At 41.3% G+C, this 21,223-nt stretch overlaps 3 protein-coding genes across 5 annotated transcripts in view; all 3 read right to left on the bottom strand.

The window, feature by feature from the left end:
• mrc2 (mannose receptor, C type 2) overlaps positions 1 to 1,092 on the bottom strand; it is a 30,713-nt gene extending 29,621 nt beyond the window's left edge. For both annotated transcript variants that reach the window (XM_058653196.1, XM_058653197.1), the window contains exon 1: positions 764 to 1,092. In XM_058653196.1, the coding sequence (XP_058509179.1) occupies positions 764 to 890 (127 nt within the window). In that variant the 5' untranslated portion in view covers positions 891 to 1,092. The remainder of the gene's footprint in view (positions 1 to 763) is intronic.
• Positions 1,093 to 3,117: 2,025 nt separating this feature from the next.
• tlk2 (tousled-like kinase 2) lies at positions 3,118 to 15,522 on the bottom strand. Of its 2 annotated transcripts, XM_058652826.1 has the most exons (21): positions 14,828 to 15,522; positions 13,688 to 13,770; positions 12,156 to 12,233; positions 11,982 to 12,051; positions 11,854 to 11,897; positions 11,598 to 11,696; positions 10,977 to 11,078; positions 10,726 to 10,818; positions 10,442 to 10,552; positions 10,165 to 10,301; positions 9,743 to 9,895; positions 9,584 to 9,650; positions 9,380 to 9,477; positions 9,187 to 9,268; positions 8,713 to 8,804; positions 8,535 to 8,624; positions 8,262 to 8,431; positions 6,610 to 6,748; positions 4,757 to 4,868; positions 4,445 to 4,552; positions 3,118 to 4,355 (listed from the first exon to the last, which is right to left on the bottom strand). In XM_058652826.1, the coding sequence occupies exons 2-21, from the start codon at positions 13,766 to 13,768 to the stop codon at positions 4,182 to 4,184; spliced, it is 2,100 nt and encodes a 699-aa protein (XP_058508809.1). In that variant the 5' UTR covers positions 13,769 to 13,770; positions 14,828 to 15,522; the 3' UTR covers positions 3,118 to 4,181. The 2 variants fall into 2 exon arrangements, with proteins under 2 accessions (XP_058508809.1, XP_058508810.1); XM_058652827.1 differs by lacking the exon at positions 11,598 to 11,696 and having other exon boundaries at positions 14,828 to 15,520.
• A 635-nt stretch (positions 15,523 to 16,157) lies between these two features.
• On the bottom strand, positions 16,158 to 19,739 carry mettl2a (methyltransferase 2A, methylcytidine). The gene is made up of 9 exons (XM_058652829.1): positions 19,562 to 19,739; positions 18,449 to 18,537; positions 18,051 to 18,304; positions 17,799 to 17,848; positions 17,625 to 17,685; positions 17,393 to 17,532; positions 17,056 to 17,162; positions 16,746 to 16,811; positions 16,158 to 16,655 (listed from the first exon to the last, which is right to left on the bottom strand). Exons 1-9 carry the CDS (start codon positions 19,711 to 19,713, stop codon positions 16,492 to 16,494), a joined length of 1,083 nt encoding a protein of 360 aa, XP_058508812.1. The 5' UTR covers positions 19,714 to 19,739; the 3' UTR covers positions 16,158 to 16,491.
• Between the last annotated feature and the right edge of the window lie 1,484 nt (positions 19,740 to 21,223).

Raw genomic sequence — 21,223 nt, 5'->3', positions numbered from 1 at the left:
TTAAGAAGCTGAAAAAAGCTTGTTTTAATTATCAGAGAAATACTCAAACTGATCAATCGAATATAAAACAGCTACAGCTTAAATTCGGAATCGATTCATTGTTGCAGCCCTAACTGAAATATATTGTTATTTATGTCCAATCTCATCTTTAGCAGAGGACATTGTTTTGAGTTGGGTTTTTTTTACCCACTAAAGGATCACATGTATGCTGTGTTCACTGGACTGAACGTGTTAATTGCAGCCTGTAACAGGATGTAAAGGTCACATCTGCCCTCAGGTTGTCCAGTGAAGCGTCATTACACGCCACTTTTACAATGTCGCCTTTAACATATACAAAAAACAACCCCCACATATCTTAACCAAAACTACAACAACAATGGAATTGAAGCGCGCGCTGATTTGTGCGTTTTTAGACAAACCTTTATGCAATTTCTTTTTTGTTTTTAAATGAAATCAGTAAAAAGTAGAAACTACAGTACGAGCATGCAGAGCTCATTCCCTCCTCCCCTTTTGCTTCTTCTTCTTCTTCTTCTTCTTCTCCACATCTGTTTCCACTCACTGCTCGGACTTTTGGTTCGTGGCATACCAAAGCACCAAATCCGGAATACGCAGAAAACTGCTTTCAGTCATTTGCTTTCTAAAGCGTTTTTATAGACTACAATTCGTTGCCAAAACAAAAAAACGGACATGCACTTTAGCTTCAATGTCTGCCCGGTTACTTAAATCGACTTTTGCATGAATGAAATCAAAAGAGAGTTCTCACCAGAAACGCTCCTCTGCAGTCCCACACTGAGCAATAATAAATATAAAGTGCATCTGTAAAATAAAAGTTGCCGGATTGTCCATGTTCCTCTTGGTTTGTTGTGTCGGGGACGGTCGGTGTCTTGCATGCTCACAAACTCGGCTACAACACACGCACAGACACGCACTCACTCACACACGTAAACACACACTCTCTCCCTCTAACTCCCTCTTACACTCACACACTGCAGGAACAGAGGAGGAGGAGGAGGAGGAGGAGAAAAGTGAAGCCGGAGAAACAACTGAGCGAGTGTTTTACTTTGAAGGCGGATGATACAGAGCTACTGCACAGTTGCTTTGACCGCTAGAGTCTGACTCTGAGTCAGATGAATGGAGCAGCGTCACCACTGTGTGTGTGTGTGTGTTTGTATGGTGTCCAACATGAGGGCCCGGGGACCTCCACAGGCCTGTCTCGCTCATTACATTTACATTATGTAGTACAAACATATTATTGGGTTAGTCCGGCTAACTCTGGACCTTTAACAAAAATACACGCAAACATGTTGTGGTGCTTTTCTATGGAATTAGATTTGTGTCTATAATATTTTCAAACAAGCAATACTTTTTTGAGAAGCGGATGATACTTTATGAATTGGGCAAATATCAATATAATCATTTAAAAATATTATATTTTTTGAAAATACACTTTTTGGTTGCAATGATGGGAATTTTGTTTGCTCTTTTGCGTTTGCACTCCATCACTTGTGGTTTTTTGTTTGCGATCCTTGGGGGGAGGGGCTTAGAAAGCTGCCTGCTGATTGGCTACTGAGTTTTGGAGCGACATTTTATAATCTGACAAACATTAAGATATTTACAATTATTTAGTCAACGAGGGAAAACTTGGGGTACGGGTTCCAGACGGACAGCGACTCCAAGCCCGTGACCACGTCCGGTCCATTGAACAGTCGCTCCAAAACTTAACCACAACACAAAAGCACTGTCAAAACTACAATCAGTAATATTTATGCCAAGGTCTGGTGTTATCTTTTGCATGTTTTTTTACAGACTCTGAAGCTACAAAGTGTTTTATAGAAAGACAGCTGAGGCAATTTTGACAAATCTCTTTGAGCAGCGAGACGACATTAAGATGAGGATCATGGCTGACCTATTTGCCTATCTGCACGCCACAGACAGAGTGGAGTGTAAAGATACCAACAACAGAGATCACAGTAATCCCCTCATAACCACCCTCTCTCTCTCTCACCTTTGTCTGCTGGGTTCTGTGAATGTCTCTCCACTCAGGTGTTGAAGTCTGTCTCAAGAACATCAGTCCGTAATGAGCAGCTGAAGAAATGAATCAGCGTCAATGACCTAAAAAAAAACAACAAAAAAGGGCAGAACAATGGTACAAACACACACATGCATACACTGCTCAGCTGATATTGGGTTGATAAGTTGATTATTTACTGAAGAATAAAACAGAACTAAAAAACAACAAAAGCGTGACCTCTTTGTGCGTTTCCGGACTCTGCAGTAGCTTCTTCCCTGCCGTTCATTTTTTCAAACATATCAGTCATGAGGAAGTGGACAAACGGAAGGGATCATTTGCAGTTGGCTACAGACATTTTACATCGCTGAGCCCCTTAAGAATTAGTGAGGTTCAACTCTTGGTTTTAAGGCCAAGGACAAACAGAACTGCTCAAAACCATGCTACAGGAGGATATTTTATCTTTAAATATAAAGAAAAGAATTGCTGCTCACACAAGGTTATAAGGTTTCAGCCTACAACTTTGGTTTACAAAGTTCTTTTTTGTACATTATTTGTCAATTGAACATGAACCACAAACCTCACTGGGTGGGTTTTCATCTGCCTGTTTTTAAGAGCATTTTCAGTTTGAGAAGGGAAACGCAGAAAAAGTACTCAACGATTGCTTTTAAGTTTTTAAGCTTGAAGGAGGTCGAACGTCACTCAACTGTAGTGGAATAATAGCAGAAAACGGTGGATTGAGCAGGCGAGAGGAAAAATATGTGGACTGATGAGAAAACCATAACATACCTCCACAAAACTTCAGGTTTTTGCCAGAACGTTTACAATGCAGGCTACAGCCCATGTGACATTACAACAGAGATGCACAGTCGTTTTTTTTTTCCTGACCCATTTACCCACTTGACAGATATCAAAACTGAATTCTGAATGTAAACTCTTAACAGGATTCTTTTTCTCCACTTGACATGGCTTGATTGCAAGGCTTCACTTGGAATATAGCTTTGAAAAGTAATCTGTGCTGGAAGATGATAAGCAGAAACTACAGACATAACACTCATGAACACACTGTCAGCTGGGTTGAAAACAGATGATAGTAAACGCAGAACAAACACATTTTAACCAATAGTATTTAATGGTTTATGCAACGGTCTGCTAAGGCCCATTCTCCCCCCACAGCACTATAAGGTAAACCAGTCCCCTTGCATTTTATTGGCCAAAAATAAATTCAAAACGTATCTAAATAAATATGTTTATGGTAAGGGGATGTCGATCAAAAATGATAACAGCTGTAATTAAAAGGCAACTCGCTAAACAACAGTTTTCAACAGTAAAACTGGTTAACATTGAAACGTGTTTTTGTTTTTTCTTAATGTGAGAGAGGTCGTTCCTCAACAGCTTCCACTTCATATCATGTAACACCGTTCTAAAACCATTCATTATAAAAACTGAGGTGGAACACTGCCACCAACTGGAAGTTCTAAGCTTTGGTCACAGGAGTTTGACGAGGAGATGAGAGGAGGGGCGTAGAGGGAGTAGTAGCTTCTGTCCCTCCTCGTCACAAATTATCTGGGTGTGGAATTTAAGTGGGGCAGAGGATTCCAGTAACGGCGAGTTGGATGAAATAGAGCCAAAGATAATTTGGATTTAATGTAACGGCAGCCAGACTTTTTCTCTCAGTTTGTTTCAGGGAGATGAGAAGAAACACCCTGTTAGAATTTGGGGAGTTCAACACTACCTCCGACCAGAGTGGCTCATGCATGGGTTCATGTCTGTGAGTGTGTATGGGTTATGAGGCCTTTCATCAGTCCTTCTCATCTGGCCAAGCTGAAGCACTTCTATACTTCCTTTGTTTTCTTTTTTTTAAGCAGAAAAGAAAAATCCAAATCACGGAACCCCACTTTTAACCAACATAGCGCCAAAAAACCTCGCCCCTGGCTGTGCAAGTCATCCAGGGCTTTGACCCCCAGATCGATGCCACTGCTTTTGCAAAATGAGGACAAGGACGTAGGGGTGGATGGACATGATGGGGATGAAAGGTGACACATGTCTCCCTTTCCAACCCATCTATGACTTCTCACGCACCCCTTGCTCTCACATTTGACCTCTTTTCTTGGACTCTTCGTGGTCTTAGCACCGGCCTTCTCCACTCTTTCAAATGGTTCAGCCACTCAGTTCAGTTTGAGGCGCTGTTATTGGGGGAGCTGGATGTGGAGGCCACAGCCATGCCCAAGGTGCCAGAGGAGGCCACTGACTTGCGGATGTGTGGCATGAGGAAGGGGTCACTGGCCAGCTGGTGCACATCAATACGGTCCTCCTTACGATAAACTAAACAGCGCCTTATAAAGGCCTGGAGGGAGAAAGGAAAAAAGAAAGATTGGAATGATTCAGAAAGAACAGATACAAATGGATTAATAGTGATTTGAGGAATTCCAGTACCTTAGCTTCAGGTGTGACTACAGGTTTAGGAGGAAACTGCACATCTGTTGCCTTCAGTATGGTGTTTTCCTGCAGGATGTCCTGCTGCGACTGGTTATGTCCAAAGGGCTAGAAAGCAAAGAGAAGGAGATGTTAAAGAAACATGTAGATAAGAAAATGTAAATCAAATTGTGATTAGGAACGAATAATTTACATTCATGTTCAGTATATTTTAACAGTAAAAAAGCCTTTTGTGTAGCCAACATGTTTTTTTCTATAGCAACAATTCAAGAAATCAATAATGTATAAATAAATGTCTTGTGACCCTCTTACCTTTCGGCCATACAAACACTGGTAGAAAATGACTCCCACAGACCAAACATCCACCTTGTTGGAGATCTTGGGTGGTTCCTTCCCAACTACAAAGCACTCAGGGGGCAGATACCTAAATAAGAAAGAAATATCCCCGTTAATAAATCCTGCCCAGTTTCAATGTACATTTTAAAGCATGAGAGAATTGTTTTTCCAACATGAGCACATGTCTTTGTTCAGGCAGCATGGTCAGAGTTTAATATCCATCAAATAAATAAAAGTTGAAGCCCTGTATATGTATGGAGACACATCCCCCTAATAACTACTATGAGAAAAGCAATGACTTTCAGCTACTACCAGTTGACACCGACAGGGGAAGTTTTTAATGCTGCTATAATCCCCCTAGAGGACATTACTGTCAGCAATGCGACAAAGAACTTACTGAACACATCTTATAATGTACCTACGGCCAAACATCTGATGTTCTACTCTGTTTACGAGAGCATTCATATACCTACTTGCAAGTTCTCGACATCGTGTGAAACAAAAAACACAATAAGTGTCTGCCTGATGCAATTAAATCCAATAGTATGCAACTGCTGGGCCTAGAGTGACGCTTCTGGCAAAACTAGACACTATCCAGTGTCCTGTCAGACTCAGTGACCATACAGGACACTGCTCTAAAGGCAGAGTGTCAAAACCTCCAGCACACTTTTCTAAAGGAGTTCCACAAACTAGTGTAGCAAGTGAAAGTTTCTCAGTTAGCTTGATCATTTAGCACAAATTGCATGATTTTCCTCACATATTCTGTATTGCTCTTGGGGTGCATATTCTCAGTTATTTATTCTGTCATTTCTTTACCGAACAGTTAAACAATGAATAAGAATAGGTTTTTTTTGTAATCGCATTGGAGTTTCGTCCACATGGAAACAGCATTTTGGGAGATGCTGGCATAACTGTCCCTATCTTTGCCGGCGTTGTCGTCACCATCTCCTTGTCTTTGGAGATTGTTTGGCAGTGTTGCCAACTACTTTCAACGAATAAGTAACTAAAGCCAGCCCGAAAAGACACATTACATTACATTACATGTCATTTAGCAGACGCTAAAGTACAATCAGCCAGGGGTGGAGTCGAACTTGCACTTGACACTAGATATCACTATCACATCCTGTCCTCGGTGACTTCAGATATAAGAGTTAAGATAAAAATAAGTGATGAAGATGAACAGTGAGACTGAATAGTAAAATAAGGGGAGGAGAAAACAGAGCCTAATTTCACACACACTATTTTTACTTCGATGAACAATGCAGATCCGTGGTTGCTCAACACACGCCTGACTCTGTGCTCTCTGTGTGGTCACAGTCAGACCAACTCTACGCCTGCAGTAAAAAGAGCTGGATGAAATTCACTCGTGCAGCAGAAATGGTTATTTGTTTGTCTGAAAGTAATTGGGATTATGCCATAAAGACGCTGGATGTCTGTAAATGGCAACACCTACTTTTTGATAAATTCTATTTCTTTCCCCTCCTCTCTTGTTTCTGTGATTGTATACAAATTGCCACCTACAAGCCCGACATATGTACTACAGTAGTTTGGGTCATTTTAGAGGGTTTCGTGTGGATAGAAAGACAAACGAGCAGCATTCTGGCTGCTTTTTCTCTGCAAAAATGCCTCTGCATAGAGGATTACGACTCTTAATGGACTGTGGTGGGTGAAAGCTCTCAAGCACACTCAAACTCATCAGCACAGACTATCTGACATAAATGTGACTTTTGAGGACTAAGGCTCGGTAGTAAAAATGAACAGCATGATTTATTATAGCACAGGTGATGACAGTCCTGTAGCAGAACAGGCTCCTCTTCTGTGCATCTTACCAGTATGTCCCTGCTCCCTGTGATGTTAGTTCCATCCCATCCACAGAGTTGTAGCTGTCATCATCCATGATTTTTGACAGGCCAAAGTCTGTAATCTTGATCTCACCACACGCAGTACCGTTCACCAGGAGGATGTTGCCTGAACACGGTGAAAAGATGTGTTATGGGTATGAAAGGAAATGTCAACATAGTTCATATTCATATTTTGAGTCAAATATGGCAATTAAAAAAGGGGCGATTGAACTCTGTGATAGGTACAATGATTGTGTTTTCTGTTAACATATCCAAATCACTTGAATGGAATAATTCGAGGCAACTGGATTAGAGGCCAAACCATGTTAAAGTACACAAGACTTCTTCATGGTCAATAGAAACTGCGCATTTTTTCCCAAGTAGTTATATTAAAGGGGACATATTATGCTAAATCAACTTTTTAACCATTTCAATACTTATATTTGGGACTCTGGAGGCCCTACCAGTCGCCAAAGTGTGGAAAAAGAATACTCCGTCATGTTTTCGTGGTTCCCCTTAGTGTAAGTATAGGCGATAAAACACTCGATGTTGAATTCCCTGCGCTTACGACGGCAGCATGCGCATTTCACCGCGAATGTTAACGCCCCACCAGTAAGTTTACTTCGAGAGCTTCACCTTAGCTCCTCCTTGTCCCTGCGAGAGTGCAGGCGAGGGAGGAAGAGCGGTATTATGTCAACGCGGAGGGAGTGTGCTGTTTGTGGCTGCACAGTGGAGCACAGTGTTTTACACAAACTTCCAGCCTCAGAGGATTTTATATATGAAGCTAATGTGCTGGATAAAGTCAGCAAACGTGTGTTCGTGTGTTCGCACCACTTCACAACAGACTGCGGCCGGCGGTCGCCGTATTTAGTCAGCGAACGTATTTCACCGACGTAACCGGAGCACAGACTCAGTCTGATACAGTCACATACAGCAGCTGGCGATCAGCGGTGCTGCACTCTCTGTGAAAATCAGTTAAAAAGACATAGGGACACCACCGTTGATCGCCAGCGGCGAGCTGCCTAAACTGCCGCCTCGCGACGCTGGCGATCAGCAGTGCTGTCCCCAAGTGTTTTTAACTGATTTACAGTTCGGCACTGTTCGGCTCGATCCTTATGTAGGACGTCTCTTCCTGTGACGGCACTCTCGCTGTTTTCTGCGCACGCTGCCATGTTGATATTGTCAGAGAACTAGTGGAGGGAGGGGGAGACGAATAGAGCTGTAAAGCACTGTAACGAGGACAAATCAGAAACCCCCTGGAAGAAGTGGGTGTGTGTTTGCCTGTGTCTCATTTGCATATAAAAGGGACCATGCATGTAAACCGAGCGTTCTGAAAGGGGTGGGTTTAGCAGGGTTATTGAACTGCTATTGTGCTTCATCCTTATGGTATTTTGACCAAGGCATGTCACTGACATGTTCATTAGGACACCAGGGAACTATTTTAATGGGGGAAATAGGGTATAATATGTCCACTTTAAATCATTTATTGCTAATTTTATCAAAACAAACATGTTTTGTCTCGAGCTGCTTATTGTTAATGAGTGTAAGGTAATGTAGTCTGCAAGAGTTGAATTAAATAAGCAATGACTCATGTTCATTTAATGGACAGTATTAACATTAAGTAAAGTGTAATGACGTACCAGGTTTAAGGTCATAGTGGATAATGGGCGGTCTGATCTCATTGAGGTACTTGAGGGCGTTAACAATCTGCATGATGATGGAGCGGCCTTCTTTCTCTGACATGAGCTTGTGCTGCTTCAGGTAGAAGTCCAAGTCATTGCCCTCACAGTACTCCAAGACGGTGCAGAACCTGTTTCACAATGGGAGGAGTAAAAGGAAGCAACTTTTATAACAGTCTCAGCAAAAGAGAGAGAGTTTCTTTAAAGGCACATGTAACTGAAAAAGCAACTTACGAGTCAGTGTCGAGTGAAAAGTAGTCATAGAGTTTAACTATTCGTGGGTGGTCCAGCTCTTTATGGATTCTATATTCTCTACATGCATGTCTGAAACAAAGATTTCCAACATTTACACCATTCATTATAAATGTGGACAGTACATATGCCTTTACAACGGTATAAGCCGAACACTCACTTGTGGTAATTTTCCTTCTTCTCATCCCTCCAGTTCTTGTTTAATTGGTGGATTTTGACCGCAACATACCTTTGCTCTGTTAGGTCAAAAGCCTGTCAAATACATTTCTCCCATTAGTTTGAAGTTTAACTCGACAGCATTTCTTTATGCTCATGTCATTTGGGTGTGTTCTTTTGGCATATTTTCCCCAATTTTGTGACAAGAGATTCTTGGAACATTGCTCATCTTGCATTAGAACAATCCTTCACTTTTAAATGTTGATGATCTTAGTGTAATCTAATGAAATGTGTATTTTCAAATATTTTCTGAAGAATGCAACAGTGCAAACGTCAGTAACAGTTTATGAAATGAAGACACTATTTAAGTAAAAATAAAACCTGTTAAGTTGTACTAATTAAGTAGCAACACTACAGCTCTACATTGACTATATAAGTGTTTTTTTTCCTTCTAAGTAAAAGATGCCGATTCTCTTACCTTGTAAACTTCACTAAAACCTCCCCGCCCAAGTAAATGAAGTAGCAGGTATCGGTCATTTAGCGTAGGGTGATCTTTAAATCTGTACAGAGTGAAATAAAACAACATAAACTCAGGGAATAAAACAGAGCACAGGAATATATCAGTAGTGGACAGGCTAACTTGCAAAGAGTGATAAGAGAAGAAATCATACTGGGAATTATCCTCATTGTGGATCCTTTTCAATTCACGAATGTGTAGATTTCGCACTCGCTCCAACCGCTCCAGCTCTGCCTGAATCTCAGCCTCCTCCTGCAAGGAAAAACAAGATTTAAAAAAAATCAGAAGCAGTGCAATGAGTGAGATCAGAGAAGGTATTTGGAAACTTAAATCACGACACAAATTTACTGAGCATTACCTTCTTAAGATGACCTAGTCTTAGTTTAAAGATTTCCTCTTGCTCGTGGTACTCTGCTTGTGATAACCTGCAAGAACACACAAGTTTAAACACAAATCAACTATGGGTATAAAAAATAAAATAAATAAAAAGATTAAAAAAGGGAAAAAGGCATCTTACGCTTCGCTTTCTGTTCCATTGGTCTTGCTTTTTCGTTTGTTTTGCTCCAGGCTTGGCGGGGGAGTCTGGGCCATGGAGGGTGGCTTTCGTTTGGCCAATAGCTTCCTCTGCCTTTCAATGTCTTCTCGCTGGGAGTTGATCCTTTCTTGTTGCCTAGAAAACACAAGACAATTTGCAAGTGTGATGCACACATTTAATTAACTTTCTCCATTTGTGTTAAATATACAGTAAGCTCTGTGTTGAGGAGGTGTCTTTATCTCTTATGAGAATACAGTGCTCTCATGGTAGGCCATCTTTCTTTATAGTTTAAAATACATACATTTTATATATAACCAATCGTATTTAGAGTGCTAGTTTTTAATTGCCTCTTGAAAAATATTATTTAAAAGTAACTACGGGGACAAAGAATGAAAGATTCTCACTTGATGAGGTTTTGGAAAGCATATCCATCCGTCCACTGCTCAGTAAAAGACGCTCCATGTCTCACTGTGGTAAAGTGGCCCAGTCGAAGTCTGTCTTGCATGCTTTTGTCCCGACATGCCATCTTCTCTTGCTTGGACTTAAGGAGGAACAGAGATGCAGAGGCGTCAAAACGGATTTCATGTGGCTTAAATTAGGGCTTATAAAACTAGCACACAACGAGCTAATCACTTAGGTAACCAATAACTCATAAACCAGACTTCTCATCAGAGAACATACTTTTTCAATCAGCAGCTTCTTAGACATGGTCACACATTTATTTAAGCGTTCCTTGTATCGCTCCAGCATCCTTTGCTGTTCATCTATCTGTCTCCTAAGATCACAGTTTGCCTGGAGCAAAAAAGATAAAAACAAGCAGGAAAAGGGTCAGATAAGTAGCAAAATGTTATCTTGATAATACAAATACAGATAGAGGGAAGGTGTCAACTTTTACATGGCTTGAGTGAAAAATCCGGACAAAGTACAAAATATTTTCACAATTCAAAATGTAATTAGAGTAGTACCCGAAGTAAATCGTCTATTCGTCCCTCCTTCTTCTCCAGGTCAGAGTTCTTGTTGTTCTCCATTGCTGTTAGTTTTTCTATAGTAAGGTCGGACTACAGGACAAATTGAGTACAAAATTGTTTGTTAATGGTGCGTCTTTCTGCATCAGACAAAAAATTGTCACATCAAACAGTACTTTCATTATGCTGATTATTCTAGCAATTAAATGGTTCATATACCAATTGTTTATGTCTGAGAGTATGTAAAATACCTGTGTCGCTTTGTGGAAAACATGAAGAGGAGTCGGTTTCAGTGAACCCGATGAATGCTCTGTGTTGGCTGAGCTGACAGAGGAGGGACTTCCCTGCTGCACCTGGGAAAGTAGACATTTACTCGGTAAAAACTTGAACTTACTAAGACAATGAATTGCTAGTCATGATAAAACATGAGATTAACTTGGCACAACTAATATGCATAAAATAAATCAGGTGAATTTGTATATATATAATGACTAAATTAACACATTAGATGTTTTACTGTCATGTAAAACAACTAAATAAATACATTTTACAGCCATTTATTTTAATAAAAGAAGTCTCCAAATACAACACACAAAATCTATGTGCAACTGGTTCATCAAAACTCTTATCCTCTTACTGTATGAGAGTGGTTGGTGTTCCTATAATATTGTGTTTCCCTACATGAATGCGTTGTTTGATGATGATAAGGATGATGATGATGATGATGGTGAATTAATGAGAAACTACAAAACTCATTCATCCCAACTGGGATTGGTGTTAATAAAAGGCACAGAAGAGAAAATGACAGAAAAAAAAGGTGTGGGAAGATTGAGAAGGAAACAGGAGACAGACCATAGAGCAAACATGCTCACCGTGACAGGGGGGTTGGATAGGGAGTGTTGTGGGGAAGAGCGGACCACTGGTGGGATTCCCCTGGCAGGGCTAGTACCAGGACCACTACCTCCCGCAAACTGACAGACATGTAAAGAAAGGGTAAAAGGAAAGATGTTTAGTGGAAGAGCCGAGATGGTTAAAATGAGGGTCAGAAAGTATGAAAAATGAATACTAAAGCCCTTGAAATTACATGTGCTTTGCTACATGCAAAGGTAAAAAAAAAAAGCCACTTACCTCAAAATAATCACTAATTTTATGCCCTCTTGGTCCTGCTTTGCCTGGAAGAGAGAGGCGGGGAGTTCAGAGAGAGTGTGACAGTTGGGATGCATGAGTTGAGCATCACAGCAGAGGGTCAAACCTACCTTGGCTGCTGTCAAAGTGGTCTGCTTTCCGTTTTCTTACCCTCTGGTCATTTGCTTTCTTCTCTGGCGTCTGTTGGTAAAGCAGTGAGAATCAACCAAGCGCAAAAACAAGGTAAGACAGAGAGACTGCTGGGATTTAAAAACAAAGTATGTTGATATGGAAGGCAGACCAACCTCTAGCTCTTTGTCACTGAGTGAGCCCACACTGCATAGACTCTGATTGGATGACTCATTTTGATTCTGACCAGAGCCCTGTTAAAATAAGGTTAAATCACATGAAAATAAAGCAGAGTGAGCAAACACAACACATGAATAAAAATGTAAAAAACATTATGTTCACATTCAACTGAATTTTCAGAAGCCTGTATGTATATGTATTAAGTGTGAATGTAATTAGAGAGCAAACGAGCCAAAAACAGGTGACCAACTAAGGTAAGAGAAGAGCTAAAGAACACCACCATAAACTTTCCAGTGAATCAGGACCTGCATCAGTCTTAATGCTGGTTCCCTAAGTGATGTCTCTCAGTCAAGTGAATAACATCAGAATTCAACAGGCACTGTCCAATCATGAAGAGATACTTAGTCATTCAGAGCACACTAGAGCTCTCTCTCACTGAACCCTCCTAAAATGGCTGAACATTAGGCATGCTGCTGGGGATGTATTCCTCCGTCTGTCACCTATATATAATGTTAGACATTTTTCTCCCCGATCTTTACAGTCTAAACCATTCTTTCTCCCTCTCCCTGGAAAATGCCAGTGAAAGGTGCTCTGCTTGATTTAAGAATGACTGCTTGCACTGCACTCCCTAAACACAATCTTTGTTCTGATATCAGACATGTTCAAATTCACTTTCCAATAATGTTAGTAGGCCCTCACTGTTCCATTACCAAAAAGGCGTTACCCATTTGTCACCAAAGGATGACAATGTTCCTTTCTTTTATGCCAACTCAGGGATGTCAGAGAGAGCAGCGCCAAAAAATGGCTACTCAAGGTCAAGAAAAAATACTAAGCTGCTCTGTGACACTGCAGGGCTTTTAGACCAACAAACGATATATCTATTTCTTGACACACATCTCCCTCAATCACCACACACATAGCATACCTTGCCATACAGGGTTGCTATGGCATGATGCTTTAGTGAGAGCTGCCATTTTCTCTGCGGCAGCAGCCATGCCATGCTCTGGGCTCAGCTCTGCCTATGGCTGGCACAGGGCCCACTCCTGGCGCTGATACTCGCTCCCTAACTGTTCCAAGATCACCTTCCACAAAGAGCACTCCATCCAAAGAAACATGCAAGGGGGTGGTAGGCTAAATGCTGCCTCCACTCTCACCTGGTCAAGAACTACTTTTTGCATTCCTCCTGTAACTTCACTCATCCTCCTCCCCCAACCACCCCTGTCCCAACTGTGGCCTTTTTGGCAGGCGCTGCCACTTGCATATACAGCCACTACATCATGAGCCAGGGAGAGATGCCATATCACACCAGCCAAAAAACACACACAGCTCAACCTTCTCCAGAGACAGACAAAGAAAAGGAGAGGGGCCAAGCTCGTCAGGGCCAAACAACAGAACGATACTGGGGCAGAGTGAGACAAAGAAGAGATTCACTAATATGTGTTAACAGAATCTGTAATTTTAAGCACTTTGACAGGAGATAGTTCATTTGCTTCTGCTCCATCTATGTGACATCTGCTGTAACACAAACCTTAGCTACACCAACTCCAGTGAAGCGAGCCTCCAACAGCTCTTGCCGTCGGGGGTCCAGGCTATGCAGTTCTTCCATCATGGCTGCAGAGACAAGAGCACAGATTAAGGAAGTGCCGTGAGGTCTAATGCATTCAAATGGGAGTGACAGATCACCATTTCAAAAGGCATTGGTTGTGATGAGTCATGGTTGTTTTTAGCTATATGGATGTGGAAAATTCCTGTTCTGAGTCATCAATAAACCTGACAATGATGTTTCCACTATCATGAGTGTTAAGTAAGCCTTGCAATTTGAGCACTCTGTGAAATACCTCAAGCAAAATAAACAATCATGACTGAATTATATCAGATATAACATGTATCAAAGGCATGAGGTGTCACTGTCTGGAAAATTATAACTTCATGTGATAACGCCCTGGGAATATGGGCATAAGTTACATGGCGTTTGAGTTGTGAAAGGTCACTAATGGAGGGGCTGCCAAGTACAATCACAGCCATGGAAAGGGCCACAACAGACAATAAGTGCTCGCTTGCTTGTGCAAAGGTTAACGTTTAAGTTACACGCCCAGTACAGACAGCTGTATCTTATGCTTGCATTCATTAGAAATGGCAAATGTAATCCACGGCTTTTGTGGAATAAGTTTCCACCATTATTCGTCTATTACTAATTCGGGAAAGTGTTTGCGGGTTCGGCTAACCTAACAATGACCAGCAGAATGACTTGTTAGGTCAGCACCAGAGAATGATAAGCGAGGTAGCTAGGTAACACGTAAGCTAACAAGGCTACTGCTGTTCACTGGGAGCTAACGCTGAACGTTAGCTAATAGCATAATGTATGTAATATATGTTTCCCCCCTCAAGATGGGACAAATATTATAATTCAGTTGACACAGCAGCAGAATTCTGGTTAGATAGCCACCCTCAAAACAACGTATCACAACTCCACTCTGCATTAGTAAATTATTTTACAAACACATAAAATAGCATACAATGCTAGTTAGCCAGCAAGTTAGCATTAGTTCGCCTGTCAAAAAGAAGCATCTCTTTAGTTGTGTGTTGTCAGGTGCTCGGGCCATGACGCCCGCATGTACTCAACAAAGACGAAATATTATTTTGATCGACACCATTACAAGATACTCACTGTGGTTTTTGATTTTCTCGGTCCTCCAGAGGGCTCGCTAATAACCTAAAACCGTCCCCGTTGTCTCTACAGTATTCAGCAGACCCTCCCAGGCTAGGCCGCATTCACAGCCGCGTCCCTCCCGTGGTGATTGTCCGCGATGGAGACGGGGGAGTGCGCCGTGTGGTTCACGGTAGACTCAGAGGATTCCCTCGCAGGCCTCGACGACTCCGGGTATCCCAAACCCGCCTTTCTGTTCTCCTTAGGCGGGGATGCCCATTACATCCCTCTCCCCGAGGACCATACCGTGCCTTTGTCGTTTGTCTACCTTCCACACAATGGCGACCCTCGAGATTCTGCGTTTTTTCGCCAGGTATAAATGATATCTTAAAGCCAGGGTTACAGTTACCACCTATTTCTTATTTTCTCCCCCGGTGGTGAGATGAATTTCGGGTCCTGGCTTTTCAGGTCGATGAAAACAAAAGTTCTGTTCCAGTCGCCTTCCTCGCTGCAGGGGAGAAACCAATCCTGTTTCGGAAGTTGTGCGGTTGCGATCCGTTTCAGCTGAATCCGGATCGATTCGGTTCTCGTGTTTTTGCAATGTAAACAATAATCGGTAAAATCTCACATTTTCTCGTGAGATTGTTCAAAGTATTTTCACCTTCGGTTCATTCGACGCCTGCCCAAAATCTCTTGTCTGGACCAATGAAAAATCTCTCTGTACACAACACAATTTAACAGTGCCCACCCACACAGCCATCAAAATGATCACTTATCAGAAAGTTGCCATTCCAATGATGTTCACACCCACACTCTGTACTAGTATATATGCGACAAAACTAAATTGGAGTTTAACCATTAAAAGATGCTGTGATGGATGGAAAAATACTGACACCGTCAATATAAAATGATAACAATCTTTTTGTGGTTGTGGGTTAAAACTTCAGGCCCTGGATTCCATTAGTGTCATAAACAGTTTTGTTTGTGTAGCGACTTATACCGATTTGTACTGAGAATTTAAGGAATGAATGTGCATTTAACTTCGTGCACTGTTGTGTTATTATACTTGTGAATTGTTGTGTCGCGTTAAGCCTTCACTGTTAATCAATTCATTTTACTTTTGAAAAAGTTGCCGCCTCACAATTTTAAAAGACACCATCACTTCATCCTAGTGCCAGGCCTGAATAATCACATAAAATGGATGTAAAAAAATGTTATATGAAAAGAAGGTTTTAGTGCACCAAGTAGCATTTATCAAATTTCTGAAAACAAAATCAGTTGATGACAAGAAAAAAAAGCCAGCTTCCCAACCACTATTTCAAAGTTTCAAAAAGAATCCATAGAGTTACTATAAAGTTCAGGTTTTTATTTATTTTGAATATAAAAAAGACAAATTGTATTTTTCAGACCATGATGCAATTAATATCAAAACACCCACTCATTTCATATCAGAATTTACTTCAGGGTAACCAGCCCTTCCTCCGAATACTGTACGCATTCGTAGAAAATGAAATCATTGCTGTTGCAGCTGGAAGTGCAGCACCAACAGGAACACTGGCCTTAAAACCACAGGTCTTAAATATAATAAAAGCTATCCTTTTATCACAATCACAACAGAGTTTCTCAATTCCATATGTCTCCACAAACAAGACCAGCACCTTCAGCTCCTGGTTTCAGTCTTGGTCTCAGTCCTGCATCTCAGGTGCCTGAACTGGAGCCTTGCTGTACTTGCACTGGATCCACACCCTGTACATTGTGAGCTGTTTGCCTCTGTTCACCTGCAGCCTTCTGTCCACAAGATTCTGCACTTTATCAAGTCCGGCCTCAGTGAACAGCTCATGAAGCTCATCTGAAGTAAACAGGGGCATAGAAAGATTGCTCAATTCTGCAAAAAAAAATATTGATGAATAACATTAACAGAGGCACCTGTTTACTTTACCTTGGGTAAAGAAATATACTCTTGTTCCATCACCTCGGACGTAAAAATTTTCTGACAGGCACCTTCCTATATGAAAGAATCACAACATACATGTTATTAGAAGTATTGTTCTTATATTTTAACATATTTAGGGACATTATACCTTTTTAAGTACTTAAAACCCTCACATAAACATAGTGGTTATTAATGTGAGTGTGCTACAAGAAACAGACTATTTTCAATAAAGCAGCCATAAATGATTGACCTCTGAATATGAAGTTTCTCAGCACCTGCTGGAAATCGACTCTTGGTAGATTTTATTCTGACAAACCTTTCTTGAAGCGGAGTTGTGCCATATCAAAGCGTCCATAGTCCCTGAGCAGCATCACTCCCCCAGGCTTAAGGAGCCGTGCCAATCTACTGATGGACGCCTGCATCCTGAGACAAAGGGGAAAAGTTATCGAGACTTAAGATTTACTGCCAAATATGTTTTTTCATATACAGAGAGACTATTTTGGTGCATAACAGTGATGGCATAATATTGAGTAGGTACTGTGGGGAGAGAGAAGAACATATACTTGTAGAGCTGAATAATCAGTGAAAAGGTCTACAATTTACAATGAAAATAACAACCAAGAGAGTAAGGAAGGCAACGGGAAAGTTCATACTTGTCGGGATGCAATGCTGAGAGCACAAAGATCAGCACTATAACATCAAGGGTTCCATCGGGGACGGGGTAATTGGCTTCCACATCACTCAGGTCGTGAACAAAGGCAAAGCAGCGCTCAGGGTCGTACTCGGGATTATTCTGGTCACAAGGAGGTGGTTTTAATTCATACAACCCCACAAGAGAAAAGTACCTTTCAACACACTATCCTTTCATTAACCTAATCATCTCACCTTTACTAACTCCACAGCAGTGCTGGAGAAGTCACAGCAGTAAACAAAGAGTCCTGGATCACTGCGGAAAACAAAGCTACAGTTGCTTACTTACTGACTGTACAGTCAATCTTTCAGTTACATATTGTACTGTAACCTGAAACCTGTCATTCTCAATGTCTCCTACGCACTTACTTGTTGGTCTTCAGTATTGGAAAAACTGTGTTCCCCACACCGCAGCCAACCTGTACAACAATTCATATAGCATTTAGCAAATTTTACCCCCCAAAAAGATCAGTTATTGCAAGAGGAGTCCATTTAAATGTCTTTTAAAATGATATTTAAATGTGCAACTTTACACAAAAAGTTTTGAAGATACAACTTTGTTGTAAATGTGTGTGGTGAATTTTAGATAATATATTATAATAATAATAATTAATATCTCACCTCCAGAATGCGATACGTGGCAGAAGAGCCTGGAAAGTCCTCATCAGCAACTCCTTCCCTCTTTTCTTGACCCAAATTGTTCTGCTGACCACCATCTGTGGTCAAGGCTTCAGGATGAGATTCATGGCTGAGGCTTCCCTGCGGCGCTAACTCGGGGAACTCCGTGAAGAGCCAGTGACGATCTTTAAAGAAACGATTCTCATGGATCGTGTAAAAGTCATTCCAATACTCATTGGCTCGGCCGTCGAATTCCTCTGCATGAAAAGGAGAGGCACAGTGATGGACCAATTATCTACCACATTTAGCGAACACAAATGATTGATAAAGCTTAGTAATAAATAACAAAACAAAAATAAGTGTCATTTTGTGAAACTCAACAATGTGACGCCTCAGGTCACCTTGTTTCTCTGGAGGTAAAGGCTGACTGTTTTCTGAGACTTTCTTCTTAGCAGCTGCTTCTTGTTCCTCTGTCCACTCAACATTGTCCCTGTTGACAACACAAAACCATTAGTGACCCGGTGAGGGGTTGTCATGGATAACAGCACACATACACTTGACAACACTTAAAATTATGAAAGTGACGTTCAAAAACGTTGGGAAATTTCCCAGCCCTTCCAGTGTGATGATATATTATATCTGATACAAGTTTAGAGTGTCCCAAAGAGTGTCCTTAGAGGACATGATAGTCAGTGCTGTATAGAACATGCCCATCATACGAACAGGTGTGTTTGTTTTTTCGCCGAGTAGAATGGTTTGGTTCATATTTTTATGCATTTTCATGAGGAATAGTACCAAAATAACCAGCCCCAATCTTTCCATTTTTCAGTACCTTTCCCTTGGGGTATGAGTGGAGCTCGACGGGCTCCTACTCATGAAAGTCATCGACAAAAAGCTTGTTTTCTCAAACGCCCGCAGTCTGTTCGCATACAAACTCTGATGTCTTGTGGAGACAAACAGCCACAAACCGAGCAGGAACAAGCTGCTGGATGTGGGGTGGAGTGGCTCAGTGGTTAAGACCGGTACCATGTGCGAAAGACATCATGGTCGCAAGTTGGACTCCACCCCTGGCCTGATTGTACTTAATTCCATTGAAAATCGCTTTGGATGATAGCGTCTGCTAAATGACATGTAATGTAATCCGTTAAGTTGTTGGTTGTGTTGTGTTTGATATTCGTTGTTGTCACGCTATGGATCTCGCTGACATGGCCCTTAAAGGTACTGTTTTCAGTGGAAACTCAGGCCTGACCCAAGGTTTACCATTGCAAACTGTACCATGATGGAAACACGTCTGTATATAGTAGTGGCGGGTGCGCACACTAGGTGCCCTTTAAATGTCCGCCCAAGCCCTTCCAAATGTCTGTGTACGCCACTGGAGAAGCCTGTACGTAACACCAATTTTAACCAAAGAAGGAACTAAAACAACAAACTAAACGTAGCAGTAAACACTGTCTAGCTGACAACACAAGTCAGAGCCGCTGAAATGGCAGATTTGATATATTGTTTTTACTGACCATGCGTTGTGCTGGAAAACCTGCCGCGGGTCGGTGAGGAAACGCGTCCCGAACTGTGGTCTCTTCTCGTCTGTGATGGATAAATGTGACAGATTAGGACCGGAATCACTGCCGTCTCCCTCCACTCCGACCACGGCACGGGGCGCCGCCATGCTGGATCTGACGCAACGGAAGAGGGGCGGGGCATTCAATTGTGCCGCGTTCAAAGTCAATCGGAATTCGGAAATATTCGAAACACGATTCTCAAAGTGTGGTGCGTGTACCACCAGTGTTACGCGAGCTTCTTCTGGGGGTACTTGGAGGAAAATCAGAAATACTGTTCTACTGTATATACCAGGGTATGTGATCAGAGTGGAGCTGAGGAAAATGAAAACAAAGTATCACTATCTCGCTACACCTTAATCTAATTTCACTATACCAGTGAAATTAGTCAGAGAATATGTGAAGAAGAGGAGAAATTATCTTATTGGCAATAAATCTGCCTCCAATGAAAAGAGCCTCTGGAGTTATTTTAGACAAAAAACAACAACACAAACAAAACAACACAGACACTGAGAACTACAATGGATACACATGTCAAATACAAATAAAAAAGATGCAAAAATGTTGCATGTGTTTTGGTTTATCAAATTTTATTTTCTAGGCCTCACAGAGAGAGAGAGAGAGAGAGAGAGAGAGAGAGAAGAATATTTCTTGTATAAAGCTGAGCTGTAAGATATTCTGTAACCTTTGTAATAAACTGAAACATTGGATGAACCGCTGCAACTGTCATTTTTGGTTTCTTGTAAACCCATGAGGGTTTGGCACGTCTTCACAAAAATCTATCTTATTGGTGCCACAACATTTCATTAGTGCATAACTTTCAACACTAGAGGGAGACACATACCAGAATTATCTTCACCAAGGCCTGTAGGAGCCACTGGGGTCACTTTGACTCGGTTAGGTTTTGTACATACTCTTGCTGCAACATGTTGAATTTATGGAGTGCTTCAGCTGCTGAATCCATTCTATTTTCAGCCTAGAGGTAAGAATTAAGTGATACATTCTCTAAATTCCTGGAGTAACCTTCAAGCATTAAAAGAAATGACATCTCTATATTTTCATAACTACTTTATTCACAGCTAAAAATGATTCTGTGCGGCTAGACCTACTGTAAAATGTTATTTTATTATTGGCAAATAGGAGTTTGGTGCTCACAAGTTTTAAAAACAGAATGTCGGCATATCTAATGTTCAGAGTACTCATACATACACATACAGTCTATCTTGTGTGACTAAAATGACAGTGACACCACAAGGCAGGTGGCAGCAAGATGTGGTCACAAAGATATGCTGTGCAATACAACCACAAATGAACACTAGAAACATTTCAAAAATACAGGAAAGGACATGACAAGTTTCCGGAAGGAAATATTCTGTGGCCTGATAAAGTCAATTGGTGGTGTCATAAAGACGTTCTTGTCTTTGCACAGTGACATCCATTTTCCAAGCTACAAAGCTCCAACGCATCATTGTTTCCTTCATACCATACTTCAGTGAGCCAAAGATGCGAGTATATACACATTTCTGCAAACTGTTAACATATTTTGTCATGAGACAAATGTCTCGCAGAGCAAATATGGGAAATGCAATCAGATTTTTGAAGGCTTTGGATGTGAAATAT

This window comes from Solea solea, chromosome 16 (assembly GCF_958295425.1).
Source record: "Solea solea chromosome 16, fSolSol10.1, whole genome shotgun sequence".
Lineage (NCBI taxonomy): Eukaryota > Metazoa > Chordata > Actinopteri > Pleuronectiformes > Soleidae > Solea > Solea solea.
Note: the sequence above shows the minus strand (reverse complement) of the source record. Positions and strands in the feature narration are given on the sequence as shown.